The sequence below is a fragment of the Tupaia chinensis genome, unplaced genomic scaffold (genome assembly GCF_000334495.1).
Source record: "Tupaia chinensis unplaced genomic scaffold, TupChi_1.0 Scaffold000206_1, whole genome shotgun sequence".
Classification (NCBI taxonomy): domain Eukaryota; kingdom Metazoa; phylum Chordata; class Mammalia; order Scandentia; family Tupaiidae; genus Tupaia; species Tupaia belangeri.
In genome coordinates this window covers 1,264,896-1,286,009 of record NW_006159681.1, presented here as the reverse complement: position 1 = coordinate 1,286,009, position 21,114 = coordinate 1,264,896, and the positions used below count along the sequence as shown (strand labels likewise).

At 36.6% G+C, this 21,114-nt stretch overlaps 1 protein-coding gene across 3 annotated transcripts in view; it reads left to right on the top strand.

Moving 5' to 3' along the window:
- TMX3 (thioredoxin related transmembrane protein 3) overlaps positions 1-21,114 on the top strand; it is a 42,904-nt gene that overhangs the window by 4,994 nt on the left and 16,796 nt on the right. For 2 of the 3 annotated variants that reach the window (XM_027771328.1, XM_006147224.3), the window contains exons 3-9: positions 702-741; positions 2,190-2,313; positions 10,130-10,175; positions 11,749-11,829; positions 15,185-15,284; positions 16,430-16,507; positions 19,739-19,805. In XM_027771328.1, the coding sequence (XP_027627129.1) occupies positions 702-741; positions 2,190-2,313; positions 10,130-10,175; positions 11,749-11,829; positions 15,185-15,284; positions 16,430-16,507; positions 19,739-19,805 (536 nt within the window). Of the gene's footprint in view, positions 1-701; positions 742-2,189; positions 2,314-10,129; positions 10,176-11,748; positions 11,830-15,184; positions 15,285-16,429; positions 16,508-19,738; positions 19,806-21,114 lie in introns of those variants that run through there. The other variant, XM_027771329.1, reaches the window with a different exon arrangement.

The window sequence follows — 21,114 nt, the reverse complement described above, 5'->3', positions numbered from 1 at the left end:
ATTTTTGTTTTTTTTTTTTTTTTTTTTTTTTTTTTTTAGAGAGGTTTTTGCTATAGGGTGCGAGTGCTCACCAGAAAGACAGACACTCCCTTCTCCTCCCTTCTCCTCTTGGGATCTTGGGCACATATGCACATGCACCTGGCATGAGTTTAAGCCATCCGGTCCAGGACATGAACTGCAGTCAGCTATGTGGGAGTTCAGCGACATAGCCATTACACTAACTCCTGGTCCCTCTAGTTTTATTTTTAATGTTTAATCGATAGGATAAGATTTTGAGGTCACTGAGTAAAAATTTTATATAAAAAGTTACTGAAAGAGGGACCAGCAGATGGTGTAATGGTTACTTTTCTAGACTTCTATGTAATTGACTGTGGTTTGAGTCTAAGACCCAGCTACCAGCCTCTTAAACGTCATGCCAGCGTGTATGTGTACTTACCAAAGTCCCAAAAGGAGAATAGAGGAAAAGGGATTGTGGTGTGGCCATCCCCTGGCGGGGGAGGGGTGATTTCTTGCTTTCTCTTTCTCTGTCTCGTTCTATGTCTCCCGTGAGCCCATGTGCCCTATGACAGAAATCTCTTAAAAAAAAAAAAGAAAGAATTTTTGTCATATTTCTATATTCATTAATTTATTATCTCTCCACTACCATACAGTTGTAGATAGAAATATGTAATCAGAGATTTGTTTTTCTTTTTGTTTTTTAGATTTAAAGAAAATCGAAAGGATGACATTTGGCTCGTAGATGTGAGTATATTAATTTTAATTCTAATCACCCACCCTATCATTTTAAGTATTATTTTCTAATTTCCTCCAAAGAAGGTGATATACAGGTAGTGTTTATGTATATTTTCAGTTTGTTTTCTCAGTTATTACTACTTGGATTAGTATATTAAAATGAAGCTCAGGGGACCAGCAGGTGGCGTGGTGGTTAAGGCGCTGGACACTCCCACATGGCCAACCAGGGTTCGAGTCCTGAGTCTGATGGCTTGCTTTCTCACTTACGCTCTCTCTCACTCACCCTCTGTCTCTCTCTGGTCAAAATAAAAAATAAAAAAAAATTTTAAAAAAATGAATGAATAAATAAAATAAAATAAATAGTTATTTAAAAAAAAAATGAAGCTCAGAGCTTTAGAGGTTCCTGACAAACGAATTTATTTGGGATGAACTTCTGGAGCCAGGGGTATTAACAGGGAAGCTGGTAAATTATAAAGAGGTTTACTTGTGAATTAAGTCTGGAGGGAGTTATGGTTTAGTTTCACTACAGAATTCACTATTGCTCATGTTTTCAAAGAAATTAAGTATATTATCATTTAGTAGTCAGAATCATACTTTGATCTTTATAGTAAAAAAAATTACATTTTTCATCATCTTTTCCTCACCTTGGAGTTTGGAATATTTAAACCTTATGACATTTGGATTTGTTTTAACAAGGCTCCACAAAAAGAGCAACAGGCAGCTATAGAGATGGAACAGGAATGGCAGAGTTGATTATTGAAGTGAGATTATGGGACATGAGAGTCCATTGTTCCTTTCTCCTTTAGAGCATGTTTGAACATTTCCATAGTGTAGAGTTAGAAACAAACTTTATTTTGTGAGAATATAACAAGCAGCTTTTCTACCACTTAACTGTACAAACCTATGTATCACCCCCCAACCTGGTGATTCTGATGAAGAATAATGGGCTGTGGTTTTAGTCGATTCAACCTGATGTCCCTGTGTCAGACCAGACCTCCTACTCTCTATTTCCCAGAGGTTACGGTGAAAGTTAGCAAAGGCCCCGATTGTGCTGCATTGTTGTAATGGAACTTGATTGATACTGATCGTTAACACAGGATGCGCGTGTGGCATGTGTATGTATCTTTGGTGGTTTCTTTTTATATAGAACATAGACACAATCACTTGGAAGCAAAGTCACTTATTTTAAATTGTGCATCTTTGTAAATAGGTGTCATTGATCTTTTAAAATGAACTTAAAATGGTATTAGTTTTGAGGTAGGTACCGGGAATTGACCTATACGTAGATTGTTATGTATATTTAATCTTTGGCTATGTAACCATTTATAAAAAGTGTATATCACGTTTTTGTCTAAAACAGATTAATAGCAGACCATTTAATTGAAGAGATTCTTTTAACATTAACTGATACTTCACAGCAAAATATTTTAGGGATTGTCTTTCTTTTTTTGAACAAGTTTTATGCACCGTGGTGTGGCCATTGTAAAAAACTGGAACCGATTTGGAATGAAGTTGGTCTTGAGATGAAAAGCATTGGTTCGCCTGTTAAAGTTGGAAAGATGGATGCCACTTCCTATTCCAGTAAGCCTTTACTACATTTATGATTTTACTGTTCTCATAACTAAAACTGTAGCTATATGCAGTGGTACTCAAGGTGCAAGGAACTTTCATTCATGTAAAATTAAAGCTATCTTAATAATTTAAGACTGTATACTTTATGAATTAAATGAATTAGCCATTGGTTATACAGTATGTATCAATAGTATTTGTAAATCTTATGCCTAATGTGAATGTGTAAGCCACTCTTCCTGTTTTGAGCCCACTTGAGATATCTCAGTTTAGATGAGACAGCTGCAGAAAGTTGAGAGTTAGACTGGATATTTCTATGTGTGTTAAGACTTGAGTGTTTGCTTTCTGTTTGAGTAGCCAGAGACATCATGGTGGAGGGAAAAATAAAAGCTTAACGGATGCATTGAGTTAGGATAAATAACAGATGAGGATCAGGAAGTGTTCGCTTTAGAAAGACTAATAGATATTAGAGCAAAATCAGAGAGTTGAAAATGAGCTTAGTGAGTGTGCAGCAGAGAGCAGGATGAAGCCATGGTGGGCACACTACTCTGTCTTACTGCTGGCTTCTGTAGAGATGTGTTGGAACACACCCACACTCAGTTGTTTACGTTGTCTGTGACTGTTGTCTCCAGGGGCAGAATTGAGTATTTCGATAGAGACTATATACCCCAGAAAGTACAAAATCTGTATTATCTGACCCTTTATAGTACAAATTTACCATTATCTTTCTTAAAGGATTTGGAAAAAGAAGAAAGTTTAAAAAGTATGAGGTCTCATAGAATTTGGAAGGAACATGGCCTCAGTAAGCAGACAGGCCTCAAACCCAGCTCTGCCTACTGCTTTACTGTGCCACCCTGGAGATATTCTGACTGCCCAAGGCTTTGGTAAACATTTCATCATAATGCTGCCTTTATTGATTATTTTGAAGTTTGAACGATGTGGCACATATAAAATCCTTTGCACTTAATAAATGTAGGTGTCCATGTCCTTCAGTTGATGAAGAAAGTGGAAATGTGTAATGTACAATTTCTTTTTAGGCATTCGACACTATACTGTGGGCTGTGCTTCGGAGCAAGATACACCTTAGTTTTAATTTCAGTTCTGCCCTGTCCTACTTTTGTGGCTTTGGAAAAGAACTTTGCTTCTCCTAATTTTAATGCCCATGTCTGTAAGGGAGAATGGTAATCCTCAAAGTTGTGAGGATTGCATTAATATTTTATATTCAAAACCCCTAAACCCTCGGTGTACTGGCCTGCAAATACATGGTGCTGAAGGTTAATGCCGGATTGTAGGAACCTTCAGGTCAAGCAAAGTGCTTTGGATTTATCAGTTGTGAGTAGGGAGGTAATATGCATTTTTCACCACGTTTTTGGTCAAATGAATGACTTGATAAGAATTTTTTTTGCAGCAGCTGGCAGGATGGTAAGAACAGTAGGCAGAGACAGGAAGATCATCTAAGTGAACTTCTGTAATGCATCCTGGAGAAAGCTGCTGGGAGGCCAGCTTGAGGGGTGCGTTGGTAGAAAGAAGTGGAGATGCTAACTCCGGTGTTTGCAAGTGAAGAGTGATAGGTTGACTCTGTTCTGTAAAGAACAGTGCACATAACTATAAGATTCTTAGCATAGTTGGTGAATTGTTTATGTGGAAAAGAAGTGTGTGTGTGTTTTTTTCAGATTACCAGCTATTTTGAATTTGTGGTCCTTTGTTTTCTAGATGTTGTGACTAGGGAACTTGATGCAGGTGATACACTAGAGCTAGACATATTCACACAAGTGAGTTGTTGAACATGGTGGGTTGAACAGGTAAATAGCAGGAGAGTACTGCTCAGGTGACTATTTTTTAAAATAAGCTCTTAGTAATGTTTAAAAAGTTACCAATTTCAGCTGTGCTCATGAAAGTGTTCTTGTGTCTAGACATGTGTATTGATTAGACATGATACACATATTTATCCATAGATGCATTCATTCATTTACTTGATCAATATTTACTTATTAGCTCTTGTTTGTCAAGCCCTGTACTAAAATAAAATAGTCTCTAGAGATTAAAGAAAGATCCAAAAAAAAAAAAATCCTGCCTATCCTGGAAATGCTTATATCCTAGTACAGGTCTGAGTAAGATGGGTAAACCAATAAATACAGTAACACCCTATACATGGTAGAATCCTGTGACTCCTTGAATCACTCAGTGGCATAATAGAGTCACATATAAAGGAGTATAGGAATATAAAGAAAACTAGTCCTTGAGAAAGTGTATGGTACACATAAGTCTGTAAAAGTCTTAATGGTTTACTGTTCATGCGAAGCTTTGGTACTGCACATCAGGGCAGAAGTTCTTTATGCAACTTCTGATTCATGGTTTATTACTCAGGTTTTATCAAATGCCGCTATGTGCTACTACTCAGTAAGGGGTGCTGTGACTGAGGGAAAAACAGCTCAGATTTTTCTTTCCCAAGTAGCTTTAGGATAAAGTGTTTCAAATGCTGTGACTAAAAACCAATACTCTCCCTTTTTTAAGTTTATTTATTGGGATTAGGGTGAGATGGGCAACAGCGCCTCACCATGCTGTGTCTCCCACAGCCTCCCAGCAGCCAGGGGCACGGGCGCACTCAGCTTGTCTAGGTGTTTGCTGATCTAAACCCAGGCCCCCGACAGCGCTCTAGTGTGGCTCAGTTGCTCCACGCCTGTGCCTCAGTGGCTGGGCCATAAAAATCAGTACTCTTTTAGATCTTTGACTTCATATACAGTTTACAGCTTTTTAGATACTTTACAATGGGACTTTTATTAAAATTTCATTTTTGAAAAATCACTCAGATTTAATTTTTGCTTCTAAGTCCAAGATTGTTCTAAATTATTTCTTGTTCAGTTGGCATCGTGTTATAAATTGTTTTGAATTAACGGGAGAAGAACACCTCTGTAGAGGTTGCAATGCAGGAAACACACATGTAGCACTTTATCTCAAGTGAACCAGCCAGCTTTGAAAAACAGGGAACAGGGACCTGATACGTACTGAGATCCACCAATACACTGCAGTAGGTGCTTTAGATATTTAATGTAATTTACCCTTTGGATATGAAATTTAAATCTCCATCACCCCCTTTCCCATCTTTACTTAGTCTTGCTTATAAATCTTCGTGGCTACTTGAATCATCCTAACATGGCTTACTGAAAAAAAAAAAAAAATCTACTTTGAAGAAAAATGGAAGTCAGCTTTCACCTAGTGGATACTTGCTGGGTGTTTACCTTACCAGGCATGTTCTAGGCATTTGTAATACATCTCTCATCACCGAGCAAAACAAAGATTTCTCCTCTCCTGAAACCTACATTCCTGGCAAAAACCAAACAGTAACCAGTAAACATGTGTAAATTGTCTAGAGTTGCTGCTTAGTGCTTGCTGTCAATGATGGATACGTTAGACACTTAAAATATAGCATCAAAGAGATACTTTATGTGCTGTGGAGTAGGAGAATATCTTGTAGTATTTAAACAATGTTGGTTAAGTATCCAGAAAGTAGAGATCACAAAAAAATTTGGGCTTATTAATTGTTTCTTTAATTTCTCCAAGACAGTTCAAATGCATGCACTTTAATAGAACTTGGAATCAATCAGATTAAGAAATTGAATGTTTTTTTGGGACCAGTAGATGATCCAATGGTTACATCCCTGAACTCCCACATAGTGGACCATGGTTCATGTCCCAGACCCGACAGTAAAAACTCACACCGGCTGCGGGTGCATGCATGCCTAAAGTCCTGAGAGGAGGATGGAGGAGAAGGAATTGCTGTGCATTCTTTCCCCCCGGGTGGGGGGTGTGATTTCTCACTTTCTGTCTCTCCGGCATCGTATGTGCCCTATAGCAAAAATTTCTCTTAAAAAAAGAAAAGAAAAGAAATGGAATGTTTTTAAGCAAGCCATCTGTCAGTATTCTTTGTCTACCTATATGTCTACTGCTAAAGGATGGGCTATTTCATAGACATCTCTTCCGTCCCCTAGGCTGCTTTGCAGGCAGTCAGGATATCAGTATCTCTCTCCATAGGTCTGTAGGCTGCGTGTCCTAGGGTTACTACCCAGGGACCTGTCATTTGTTTAGATTCTGAAAGCCCACACCAGCACTCCCAAGTAAAGTCTTTGAGACTGGGTGATGAGAACCTGCATTTTCAGCATGTCCTTCAGATGATTCTGTTGCATGCTTACGTTGGGGAATCACCAAGTAGAGTGTTACTTTGTTGGATAGATGGTTATAAGATCTTAGTGGTGACTCCAATGGCATAGGGGCATTCAGACTGATCAAGTGTAAAAGCTCTGTAAGAATCTGTCTTTAATATACTTATTTTTCTCTCACACAGTTGTGGTTGAAAACAAATGCCTTCAGACTCAATCCAGCAGATCTCTTTGAACTTTTTTTAACCAGACAAAATTAATTTTAGGATTTACTCTGCTCTGTGTTTGGAATTGTGTCAAAAATTTCTTGATGCACACTTTCAAGTAATAATACTGTAATCAGGTAACAAAAAAAGTCTGTGAAATGGCCAGCATAAGTTTAGATATATATTTTAGCTTCTCTTTTTGTATCTGCCCTTCAAAAATGGGCACTGAAAATGTTTCTCATGTCCAAGTTAAGTTAGGACATAATGCTGCTTGTAATGGTATGCCAGTTTCTGTTGCGGAATCGGTGAAACTCTGCTTACTCTCTAAGCGAAATGGAACATTTTTTAATAGCACAGATTAAGAAATTGAATATTCTTTGGGACCAGCAGATGATCTAATAGTTATATCCCTGGACTCGTGTGTAGTGGACCACGGTTCAAATTCTGGTTCAAACTCCTGATTTTATGCCTAAAATCCTGAGAGGAGAGTGGAGGAGAAGGGGTTGCTGCGTGTTCTTTCCCCCAAATTGGGAGGTGTGATTTCATGGATATTCATCTGTCTTCCATGTATAAACTTTCAGTAGCATTTGGCCAGTGACTTCTTATTCTAGTCTTGTTAGGGTTGCAAATTAATTTTACCTTTCTAAATTATAAGCTCTTTTTTTTAGTTAATGATTATATTTCAGGGTTTCTCAATCTTGCATTATTGACATTTGGGGCAGGATAATTCTGTGGGCAGGTGTGGGAGGTGTGGGGGCAGTTATTCATATGCAATGTAAGATGTTTAGCAACATCCCTGACCTCTACCCAGTAGGTCCCGTGTCCTCCCTTCCTATCCCCCATTTCTGGCTGTGGTAGCCACACTGTCTCCAGGTGGTTGCAAACCACTGCTGTGTTTTATGCCCTTTTCAAGTTAGACAAATAGTAATGCAATACTAAGAAAAACAGTATTTTGAGCTGAAAATAACTTCAGAGATTGAGTCTAACTTCTCACTCTTTTTTTCCCATTTCCATTTTATAAATCAACAAAATAACTAGAAGTGGAAAAACTGTTTCACACATTTAAGTTAGAGGCAGAATTAGGCTTACAATCAAAGATTATTGTGATTCCCATCCACACCTGTCTCTACCATCAAGACACTATAATTTCAGAGAAAATGACAAGTAGAGTGCTTTGTGCTTAATATTTAAAATTGCAAAATCTCGGGGAATTCACTCATGTTGAAATGGATTTTCAGTTTGTGAAGGAGTTGATTGCAGGAGTCTATAAAAAAACATTTTTCTCTAATATGAAAAATAAAGGATAAAAACATTAAGTCACATAGACCGAGTTTCTTCTCAGCACTTGTATTTAATCCATTCTTGCTTTCAAAGAAATAACCAAATTTACCAACATTTTAGTTTCTTTAGCTAGATTAGCACCATTTATTTTCACATTTAAAATACCACTCACAGCCCTACAAGATGAGTGGTATCTGCAGAAAGGTAAACAAAATTGGAAAAGTATGGGAAGATTTTCCAGAGTTGCAGAGATGATAAATGGAGCAGTAGGAGTTCTGGCCCACGTCGTTGTGTGTCTGTGACCTGCTCTTTGCTTGTGTGCTCTGTTTTTATTATACCATCCTTCCCCCCTAGGAAGCTAGGCCGAAGTTTTAAGAATCGTCGTCAGTTAAATTCTATCAGAAATGAAGGTTGATGGTCAAGGAGCCAAGGGCTGAAGAGTGAGTGATACAATCTTCTGGATCCAAAAACTGAAATCAAGGACATTAAGTGATAGGGTTAAGTGTGGGGCTGTGGTTTTTGTCTCTGAAGCCTACTATAAGATCCCAGCATCAGAGTATACCCCTCACTGTATCTCGCCGTTTATTGTGTACTTCCTTTTTTTTTTAAATTTATGTTCAAATAAAGTTGGGGACAATTTAAATGACTAAAGGGACTACTAGTGGAATATAACCTTTCCCTTCCAATCAATCTAGTACTCTTTATGTTCTGGTGGTTTTGAATATATTTTAGTTGAAGATAAAAAAGGCTTATATTTATCTGCCTCCTTAGTTTGAGAATAAAGGCGTTAAGAATAGGCTTTACACATAATCTCCCCAACATCACATCCGTGATTTTGTTTGGAAGAAGGTGATTTCCATAACTGCAGTCCTTTCCTATTAGAGTGCACTTGACAGAATTCAGAATTCAGTCCTGTGTTGGGATGGGCACAGATAAATCATGTAGTTGCTGTAAGTTCACATGACTGTGCAGAGCCAGGACCTGTCTTCAGACCTCGAGTTCTTATTTGTGACTCTTGTTTGCACTGGCTCTTAGGAAAATAAGTTTCGGTCCTTACCCCAGAGCTTCCAGTCACTTCTCTCCATATTGTTTAAAAGGGAAACTCTAGAATTGTCAAAGGAAGTTGGAGAGGTTTTGATATATGTCATTATTCTTTTGAATTGGTAAAGAGTGGTGAGAAACAAAAAATTAATGGAGATTATTATGGTGATTGCCCGACTATAATGTGTGTACCCAAACGTGATAGTACCCTGGAAATAAAGAGGGAGAGGTACACCTTGCATAAACACGTTCTTTAAGTTTTATATTGTATAACATCCATTAACTGAAATTATTTTGTCTCTTTTTTCCTGCCTGAGTTGCAGGGAAGTCGAGTTTGTAAACTAGTACAGGATTATTGTGCTATATCATTTCTGTACTTTGAAGAGCCTTCAACTCCCTATTGATTTGTGCTTGTTTTTATGACTATATCTTCTTTGTCCTCAAAAGATGACATGGTAGCACCTCTTTTTGATTTCAATTAATGTAAGATTTCAAAATAGTCTTTGTTGAGATGTTCCAAATTATTTTAGGTTGTTACAAAAGCAGTAATTCCTAAAACAAGAAGATAAATTTGCTTTTTGATCGCACATGAACTATAATAAATAATTTTGCAAATATCATATGCATTTTTCAAAATAAATACACTTCACTTCTTTGAAGATTCAGAAAGCACTAAAGGAAGAGATGAATCTTTTTAGAGGCTCATATTTGTCCTGGAAATGGTGTCAAATGAGGAATACTTTTTAAGTAAAATATTTTTTAAGATAAGTATTTCTTAGATGATTTTTAACTGTTCTTTTAGAATTATTTCAGGAAGTTCATGGCAGAAGTGGATTATATAAAGCATGTGTGGATTTCAGTTTTTTTGATATCAGATAAATTTATACTGTAATTTTATTTTTCCATGAACTTTTTGAAGGCAAGGGATTTTTTTTTTTTTTTTTTTTTTTTTTTCTTTCTTGTCAGTGTATGCTGTGTAGGCCCTGGGTTGAACATGAAGTAATTGTTTTGTCATTTTTTTTTTAAGACTTTAAAACGTCTATATGGGTTTGTATAAATATTTTTTTAAGTAAAAGGCTCATTTGTTATCTAGTTTCTCGTTTTAAAAGAAATTTAGAATTATTTATTCTTTTTCTTATCAAGGCATTGCTTCAGAATTTGGAGTTCGAGGTTATCCAACAATTAAGCTGTAAGTTGAGTGTTGTATGTTTATATGTGTATTTTTATTAGTTCACTCTACTTACGTTTTATAACATACATTCCTAGTCGCTTTCTTGGAGGTTTGACGATTTGAGTTCAGCCATTCTTTTTAGCTGAGGTACGTGATGAGAAGAGAAATTGGATCTGTGTTCTTTTATTCATTTTTAAGTACTTGTGGTGTTTACGGCTAATTCAGTGAAAATGTGACATGCACTGTACAGGACAAGGTATACAGTCATAAATTATGGAAGGTCTTTTGCCCTCGAAGAGCTCTCAAATGTATATTCTGTTTTATCAGTGTAAATCCTGCTTCCTAACAATTTTAACTTTCGTATAATTGACTTTATTTTGTTCGAAATGAAAGAAATAGAATAAAAATTGCTGGATGTTAATTCTAATGTGTAGGTATTAATCAGGTCTAGTAGAATATTGATGCTGGAAAAAAATGGTTCATGATAATTCTAAAGAACTTATTTTATAGGCATGTCGTTATGAGATTTTCTCTAATTAACCCATTTTTTTGTTTTGAGGAAAGATGGGAAATTTTCTTGAAAATTATTTTTATTCTAAAGTAAGCTTTTTGTCAATATATTAAAACCTCAAATTTCAAAACCTGGATAAATTTATCATCTCTCATGTTTGTGTTGACTTCTTTCCTTCCCCCACTTTGAAAAAGTTTCACAAAGCCTTTTGTACTTTTTGTGTTTATTATCCTTTCTTTTCTTTCTGTTTAATTATAGGTGTTCTGTTGTGCTTCCCAGTTTTTCTTTTTTTAGTTTTCCATTTATTAGGCATATACATTAATTCATTTGTAGGCTTCTGGAGATTTACCTTGTTTTCTATAAGAGTTGTTTTATGCATTGTTTTACTCTGTCATGTTAGAGCATCTCTCAAATAACTGATAATATATTGCAAAAAATTTGTTTGCCTTGGGAACCAGCAGTTAACGTAATGGCTATGTCACTGGACTCCCACGTAGTCGACTGCAGTTCGTGTCCTGGACCCGGTGGCTTAAAACTCACGCCGGGCGCGTGTGCGTGCGTGCCCAAGATCCCGAGAGGAGAATGGAGGAGAAGGGATTGCAGCGTGACCATCCCCCCTGGGGGGTGATTTCTCGCTTTCTCTCTCTCTCTGTCTGTCTGGCGAGCGCACGCGCCCTACAGTGAAAATCTCTCAAAAAAAAAAAAAATTTGTTTGCCTCTACTAATAACTCTTAATTCCTTGTCCTTTTATTTATCTTTTGACAGAGAAGATTATAAAAATTTTAATACTTTAATTATCCAAGCTCTTGACCAAAAATGTATAGTTATTCATTTTTCATACCATGAACTCTAAAATGCAGAGTAAAATATATTCATGAAATTTTAATACAGTTTTTCTCTTGACATTTGAGTTGCTAGTCCTGAAGCAGATTGCCTGGTGTTTTACATGATTATGCTACTTCTAAAACTTATCTGCATTTACTGTTTTATACACTATAATGTTATGCAACAGTAGAGATTTTCATTGAATATTAAAATAGTTAAAATAATCCAAGTTTTATCCTTTTTTTTCTTTTTTAGATTAAAGGGAGACTTGGCATATAATTATAGAGGACCCCGAACTAAGGATGATATTATTGAGTTTGCTCACAGAGTATCTGGGTAAGTTCTTATTAGGAAAGGTTTTTATGATTTTTTTTTTTTAAATAAAATATATTTTAATAAACCATATTGAATTCTTGTATCTTAGGGACTTCTCAAAATTGGTTTATTTATTTATGAGATAGGACAAGATTATATAGCAAGCATATCCAAAGATATGATTTAAAGAAACAAATGGAGATCATGATTTGTATTACATTTGTTAACCCTCACATTAAATTCACTGTAAGCAGTGAATTTTTGGTTTTTAATATTTTGATTACTTATAGCAACTTCATAATCTTCAATTTTCTTTTATGATGATTTGCATTTCTATTAACTGGTTTACTTCAATTTATTTTTCTTGTTACCTAATTTAAGCGCTTTAAGGTAGCCCTAGAATAATACTGTTCTAAATAGATTTGGACTTGCGTCTCTAGCCTGTGATACTTGAAAATGCTTTTAGATACAGCCAAAATACTGTTTCATACATCTATTCAAGTTATACATCTCTGAGGCTTATTAATAAGGAAACTACTTTTTCTATAAGTGTTTCCTGTTGATTTGTTTGTGGTGATTGCCAGGATATAAAGAAAATCAGTACTGGGACCACTAGGTGGCATAGTGGTTAAGTCACTGGATTCCCACGTAGTAAGCCGCGGTTCAAGTCCTGGACCTGAGAATTTGAAACTTAGACCATGCACATGTGCGTGCTTGCCCAAAATCCCAAAAGAAGACTGGTGGAATTGTGGCATGGCCATCTCCCTGGGGGAGTGATTTCTCACTTTCTGCCTTCCTGACAAGGACACACACCCTATAGCAAAAATCTCTGGGAAAGAAAAAAGTCAGTACTTATCATTATTATACTTGATTATGTGGAACATTTTGAGAATATTCATTAAGATAGAATTATCTATATTGGCTTTATCGTAGAGATACAGTCTTAGGAGTTTGATGAAATGTGTTATATTGATAACTTTAAATAACTTCAAGGTAAACTACGGATGTTGGGTAGCAAGGATACTGTCTCAAATCATTGGAGAAAATTCACAGAATTGGGCATTCCCTTTATATATCAAAATCTGCAATACTTATGAATAATTTTCACCTTTTTTCACTCATTGATTGTATATTTAATTTTTTATTTGTTTTGTGAATAAATTTTAAAGTAACTTTTTTTTGAGAGAGAGAGATTTTTGTTATAGGGCATGTGCATTTGATGGAGAGACACACAGAGACAGAAAGCGAGAAATCACTTCCCCTGCCAAACCCTGGGAGGGATGGCTGCACTTCAGTACCTTCTCCTCCATTCTCCTCTCAGCATTTGGGGCACGCACACACACGCACCTGGTGTGAGTTTAAGCCACCAGGTCCAGAACCTGAACCACAGTGGAGTCCAGTGACATAACTATTACAACATCTGTTGGTCCCCTGAAATAACTTTAAACAAAGGGAGTGCTCTAGGATGCACCTTATTCTCCCATGACTTATGTTTCAGCAATTTTTAGTGAGTTTTGGTTTTAGCTTAAGGACAGATTCTCCTGATGTAACTGGAGATGACTCTATTGCAGATGAAATTGCAAGAGGGACGTCTAGAGTTGCATCACTTATTAATTACTAAGTATTGAAATAGAGGCTAACCTAGAGTGATGCAATGCATCTTAAGAATTGTGCATTTTGAAAGTATGTTTGCCTTTGCAAACTACATTCAGCTCTTTTTACAGATTTGGTGGAGTGAAAATAATGATGATAGCACAATATTTCAAAGATCATCTCTTTTACTTTTTAAATTTTTTTTTATAAACAGTATATTTTATAATAACTTTTGATGTAATTCAGTTTTCAGTCTATTCAGAGTTGAAAAATGCTAGTATAATAAAACTCTTCAGTAGAGTTCTTTTTCCCCCTTTGTGAGGTTCTTATGTATTAGCATAGCTATCATTTTCCATTTTATTTTCCTGAAAATAATTAGTAACATCTTTGAAACTCTGGGCCTTTTTTTTTTTTCTTGAGAGATTTTTGCTATAGGGCACGCGTTCTTGCCAGAGAAACAGAAAGCAAGAAATCACCCCCCAAGGGGATGGCCATGCAGCATCCCTTCTCCTTCTTTCCTTGGAATCTAGGACATACACGCACATATGCCCAATGTGTTTCAAGCTGCTGGGTTCGAGACTTAAACCATGGTCAACTATGTAGGAGTCTAGTGACATAACCATTATACCATCTGTTGATCCCAGGAAACTCTTTGGATGGGTCTTAATCTCCATAGTGTACTTAAAATGTGTAGCACTTGGCCCAGCCAGTTAGTGTAGTTGGTGCCAAACTGAACTGCAGTGCTGAGACCCACATAGCTGACCATGGGTTTGGATACCAGGGTGGACCTGAAAACATACTGGGCATGCTAAGACTGTAGTAAGCTGTAGGACTGGGAAGGTGATCATGGTGTTGGGAGGTCCTGTTCAGGGTGCTTCTCTCTTCCCTCTGACTAGCATATAATGCATGTGTTTTCTATCATGAATAAAAACCCCAACTACATGGCATTTAAATTAATAGAATAAAGTATAGATATTAATTATATACTACTAAGTACTCTCGTGATAGTATTTCACAGTGTATTTTTATGAACTGTGTTTTGAAAGAGAGAAAAAGATAATTTTTTTTTTTTTGAGAGGATTTTGCTATAGGGTGTGTGCACTCACCAGAAAGACAGAGACAGAGAGATAGAAAGCGAGAAATCAACCCCCAGAGGGATGGCCATGCCACAGTCCCTTCTCCTCCATTCTCCTCTCGGGATCTTGGGCACGCACGCACACGCACCTGGTGTGAGTTTAAGCCACCGGATCTGGGACTCGAGCCGCAGTCGGCTACATGGGAGTCCAGCGACATAGCCATTACGTTAACTGCTGGTCCCGCCCAGTGTGATTTTTTCAAGCCATCAGGTCTGGGACTTGATCTATAGTTAGCCTTGTGGGAGTCCAGTACCTTAACTACCACACCACCTGCTGGCTCTGAGAAAAAGATTATTCTAATGTGAATTGTTTTGTTTTTAGTTGTAGGCTATAAATGGATAATAGTTTGGTTTTGGCCTATCAAAATATAGTTAATGATGCTGTTCTCTGGAGTGATATATTTTGAAACTGATAGATTAAATTGTGAGTAATGTATACATTTTTAATAGATAGATACAGTAGTAGTCCTAGGCTGTACGTTTATTAAATTTATAGAGTTGGTGACAAACTTAAAATGTAGTTAATATATTAGTAAAACTTTATAATTTTAGACATGATTAGTTATTAGCTGCTGTATGACTAGTAGTCAATTTTGTGCTATCTGTAGTTTGTAATGTAAGTTTGTTTTCTCTCTTGTTTTCAAACAGGGCTTTAATTCGGCCACTTCCAAGTCAGGAAATGTTTGAGCATGTACAGAAGAGACATCGTGTCTTTTTTGTTTATATAGGTGGAGAATCACCTTTGAAAGTATGAAATAATTTTATAATTCATAAAAGCAGATGTGTTCTATTTAATTTGCTAAATGTATAGCTACTATATCACCAAAAACTCAAAACTTACTTGTTATTATATTTATGTTCAGCCTAAGTATTTTTCATTAACAAAAGCACTTTCCTGTGTACCTGAATAAAAGGTATACATTTCCTTAATAAAATCCCCAACTATATAGCATTTAATTGATAGAGTAAGATGTAAATATTTTTCTTTTTTTTTTAAACAATGGTTTTATTTACTTTTCTTCTGTTTGACCAGAGAAGGACAGAGGTAGAGAAAGTGAGAAAGCAAACTGCCAGGTCTGGGACTCTAGCCATGGTTGTCCATGTGGGAACCCAGTGCCCTTAACCACTGTACCACTTGCCAGCACAATAAGATATAACTATTCTCACCTTGTTCTTACTTTGCCTTTATCAAATAGAAGTGAATAAGTAGATGTTTCCTGCCTTACTGTTTCCTCTATTATGGACCTGGTCGCTTAAATCTCATGCTGCTTTTTAACATTTTGAGTTTTTGAGGTTGCAAACTACCATTTGAGTGTAAAGTTTTTAAAGACAAAATGACTTACTGTCTTAAGCTTATTTTATGTGTCCGTGTGTGCATATGTGTCCACACATACATGCACACATACTTTCTTGTAGTCCTTAACATCATTTTTTGTAGACATTGTTAATCTAATTTACAATTAATAAGTATGAATGGAACTTATGTTTTAGTTTATGAACTTTATTTGGAGGAATACTGTTTAGTTATAATGGTCTTTTGCCTTAGAAACAATTTATTTTATTTGCTTATATTTTACCTTTTCGTGTAAAAGGGCATAAAGTAGCAAGTGATGATGATGTTTACTTACTGCGTAAGGTAGCTTTGTGTAATGAGAAATAAATTTTGATCATTAATTAGTATTTTAAAATGGCCTTTTTAGAGGGTGGCAGGGTAGCGTGGTGGTTAAGATGCTGGACTCTCACATGGGTGACTACAGTTCAAGTCCCAGACCTGGCAGTTTGGTGTTTGGTTTCTCACTTTCCCTCTCTCTCTCTCTCTGTGTCTTTATTTATAAGATAAATAAATTAATTTAATAAACAATTATTTAAATGACTTTTTTTGTATCTTTGTAGGAAAAATACATAGATGTTGCTTCAGAATTGATTGTGTACACATACTTCTTTTCTGCCTCTGAAGAAGTGGTTCCTGAGGTAAGATTTAAAATTAGATTTTAATAACATAATTCATTCCTTAAATTGTTGCTTAATTTTACTATCACATTTATTCACTGTGATTATTGTGATATTTAAGCACGTGCACCCTATGGCGAAAACCTAAAAAAATTTTTTAAAAACGTCATAGGTCATGTACATTTGCCAGAGAGAGACAAAGAGTGAAGTCACCGCCTGGGGGTGGCCTCACCACAGTCCTTTCTCCTCTTGGAATTTTGGATGGGTATGCACTCACATTGTGGTTTTTAAAGCCCTTGGTCTGGGACTCAAACTGGTGCACCATGTGGGACTCCAAGGCCTTAACCACCATGCCACCTGCTGTCTCCTTTAATATTATCTTTTAACAAGGTTACAGAATTACCCAGTGTATGTCTTTAATACTTTCTGCAGTGTATTTAGATGTTTATTTGTTAGTGTGTATTCTAAAAATTTTCAACTCGTTTGGGAACATCAGGAAACTTCCAGTCCACCTAAACCTACTTCAGTGTACTTAGTGTGCTCCAAGACAATATTATGTTTTTGAGTGTTTTATGTATATGCATTTACATTGGTTGGGGAAGGGAAGATGGAGTGGAAGGAGAGCCATACTTAAAATCAGATATTCAGAGGTTACACAGCTCTGTTCTGGACTGCCTTCATGTGCATTAAGACCCAGAACATAGTAGAACTTATTTTTTACTCCAGATTCCAGTGAACCACATTTAGTATTAGAGGCAAGTAATTAAGCTGTACCCTGTCTGCAAAACTTGGCTAGCAGTTTCACTTGGAGTGTACCAGAGGGTTTGCTGAGTTCTAGGCCCTCACACTGTCCACCACCATCATTATCTGCATATAGAAATGGAGTAGTACTTTAGGTCAAATTCACTAGAACTTGGTGAATACAAATACCATCTGCTACATGAACATACCTCTTGGTTATTATGGGTTACTTTGATGAGTCTTTTCAGTTAGTTCTTTTTAAGTATCACTTATTACTGAAAATATCAGTATCTGTCATTTCTTTTTTTTAGTTTGTTAATATGTAGTTGCATAAATCTACTAGGGGAAACTCATTTATTTCAGAACAATGTGGGGAATTTTATTCCCATGGAAATTTTTTTTAAGAACTATTTTGTTTATCTTTATTTAGTTAATTTTCTTTTTTATAATTTGACCAAAGAGAAACAGAGTGTGTGTATGTGTGTGTGTGTGTGTGTGAGAGAGAGAGAGAATTAAAGAAAAGAGAAAGAGAGAAAAAGTGAGAAAACAAGCCACCAGGTCCCGGACTCAAACCGCAGTTAGCCATGTGGGAATCCAGCATTCTCAACCACCATGCCACCTGCCAGCACCCCCATAGAAAATTTTTAAAAGAGTACAATGCCCATAATTTTATGAATCCTATTCTGAATTTAATGTTTTAGTCATTCAGAACTTTATTAGCTTTATAGTTAGTGTTTATGAAAACCCCAGAAAGTACAAAGTACAGTAATAGTTTTGAAGACAAATTAAGACAGTTTCTAACTTTTTATTTCCAGCAGGGAGGTGGGGGGTAGGAGACATTTTTGCTATAGGGCAGTGTTCAGTAAGTTTTAAATTTTAGAGAACTCTAGATTTTAGATTTCCAGATTAGGGATGCTCAACCCGTATAAGAAAATGAATTTAAAGAAACACAGGGAAGAGGAGGAGAGATTAGAATATGTGGAACTAGAAGCCTTGACAGGTTCAGACTGTCAGTTGAGTACTAGTAAAGATATCCGAGATATCCTTGGAAGAAAGAGAGAGATTGCAAATGTTGGAAAATCTTCCCAACCATCTTCGTGGATGAGTTGACAAAAGCCGGTGATAGAGGTCTCCTTGATTATAGAACCATACCTAAGGGGTTTGTCCCTGCCTGTAGAATAGTTCTTTTCCTGGTGCTGTGTCATTTTCTAGTAGTAATATAATCAAATCTCTCTGTACTGTCTTCTCCATCCTGAGATGTACCTTCTTCCCTTTTTAATCTTTTCAGGACAGCTGCCTTAATTTTTATTTCATTGTTACTTTTATTTTATTATTTATTAGCTGATTTACTTATTTTCGGTAAAATGAATGGCTTACCCACATTACTTGTCTTTCACTATAATACTGGTTTCCTACTATAATTTTACTCTTTCAAAGTAAGTATAACGCAGGTATAAGAAGTAGGTACTGGGAGCAGCAGTTAGTGTAATGGCTATGTTGCTGGACTCCCATGTAGTCGACAGCGGTTCGAGTCCCAGACATGATGGCTTAAACTCTTGCTGAGTGCGTGTGCATGCATGCCCAAGATCCTTAGAGGAGAATGGAGAAGAAGGGATTGCCGTGTGGCCATCCACCCTGGGGGGTGACTTCTCGACTTCTATCTGTCTCTCTCTGTCTTTCTGGCAAGCGCACACGCCCTATAGCAAAAACCTCTCCAATAAAAGGGGGGAAAAAAAGAAGAAGAAAAGAAAAAAGAAGAAGGTACTTCCTAAAGTGAGTCCCTTATTACTATTGGGATTTACTTTTAAATGTTATTCATAAAACAGCTTACAGCTTAGCTGATGTCCTCATGCTTTCTTTTTTAAATATAGAATTATTTATTTTATTTTAGTGTTGTTACTATTTTTTAATTTGCTATAGGATAGGGCATATGTGCTCAACAGAGGGAACATAGTTGGAGAGTGAGAAAGCCAGCTGCCAGGTTTGAGACCTAAACTGCTGTCAGCAAAGTGGGAGTCTAGCACTTCAACCACCATTCAGCCCCCATGCCACCTGCTGGCCCCTCACCTAGGTTTTCCACTGTAACTCATAACCGCCTGACGGGGCAGGTGCTGTCAGTGTCTTTATTTCACAGACAAGGAAGCAGACTCCCCTAAGTCAAGTGTTCAGCTCATTACCACCCAGCAGTGAGAAGCTGGGAAGGAATGAAACCTGGACGTGCTGACTGACCCCTAAGCCATGCTGTTCTTCCACTGGAAAGTACCTCATCCTGACATCTGTAGGTCTGTTGGCACCTCTTAGAGTAATCTGTGGTTTTCACCATAGCTGTCAGGACACTGTCAGGGAATGTATAGGAGGAGCCAGTCTGGGGATGATTTGGGATTGATGGTTTCTGCTATTTGTAACATCGTCTGCTTACCTTGTTGTATTTTTTCCCTCTGTCTTTCAGTACTTTTGAAATCATAGCTAACAAAACTTTTGCTGAAAAATAAAATTTTGTTCTTTTTTCAGTATGTGACACTGAAAGAGATGCCTGCTGTGCTTGTTTTCAAAGATGAAACTTACTTTGTTTATGATGGTAAGTTCCAGAGTCTTAACTCACATAAACCATTTTACACAACATTGTAAAATTTAAGTGCCATGTCTATCATAGGATTTAGGAGTTGATAAAAGATTTTGAAAATGCTACACATTTTGTTAATTTTTTTTAACATTCTTGCTTCAGTTTTTGCATTCAGTATTCTTTCATTCAGAGTTTTCATGCAGCGAGGTTTTTCTGTTAGATTATTTGCCCTTTTTAAGAAGTAAACTGGGACCAACAGATGGCATAATGGTTACATCTCTGCACTGCCACGTATTCAAATATAGATGGAGTCCCAGACCCGGCAACTTAAAACTCATGCCAGGCATGTGTGAGTGTGTGCTCACAATCCCCAGAATCCCAAGAGGATAATGGAGGAGAAGGGATTGCAGTGTGGCCATCTCCTCTGGGGAATTGAATTCTCGCTTCTGTCTCTGTCTCTGTCTCTCCAGTAAGCACAAGCATCCTATAACAAAAATCTCTCTTGAAAAGAAGAAAAAGAAGTAAACCTTTAGACCAGCAGATGGCATACTCTATCTCAAGTCTTGGACCCAGTGACTTAAAACTTAGACTGGACAAATGTGCATGCATCCAGAATCCTGAGAGGAACATGGAGGAGAAGGGATTGTTGCATGGCCACCCCCATTCCAGGGGGTGCTTTCTCACTTTCTGTCTCTTTGTCTCTGTCTTTCCAGCAAGTGCACGTGCCCTATTCAAAAACCTCTCTAAGATTAAAAAAAATGAAGTAAACCTTGTACTATATGTTACTTGGAAGTGTTCAGAATTAATTTTAAAAAGGTGTCCAATAAGTCAGACACACAGAAAGATGAAGAAATACAGTATTTCAGTAGTTTGCAGGTTTATCACATTGTGTAATCTTTATAATGGTTTCTTTTGAGTAAGGCCATGCCTGAGAATCAACTTCTAGTTTTATGTTTATGTTTTAATTTGTAAGTCCAGATCCATAAATACTTTCACGTTTGTACTGTCACTTTGTATCGATTTCTTTTTCATGTACTTAAAATAATTTATCAAAATTACTTCAGAATTATATTTCTAATCAGGATACAATTTTTCTTTGCTATTACAGTCTGCTTAGCAGAAGAAGTGTTTGATGTTGGAAAAATCTAATGTAGTATTATGGTTTTATGTTTGATTGTGCCAATTGTAAACGTGAGTTGTAGACTAAGGAAGAATGTTGTAAAATAAAGAGCAAGGGATTTGATAAAATCACCCACTGTGCAGTCATCTAAGGCATCAGTTCAGAATCACCATTCACTAGTATATGCCTTATCATTCTACCAAC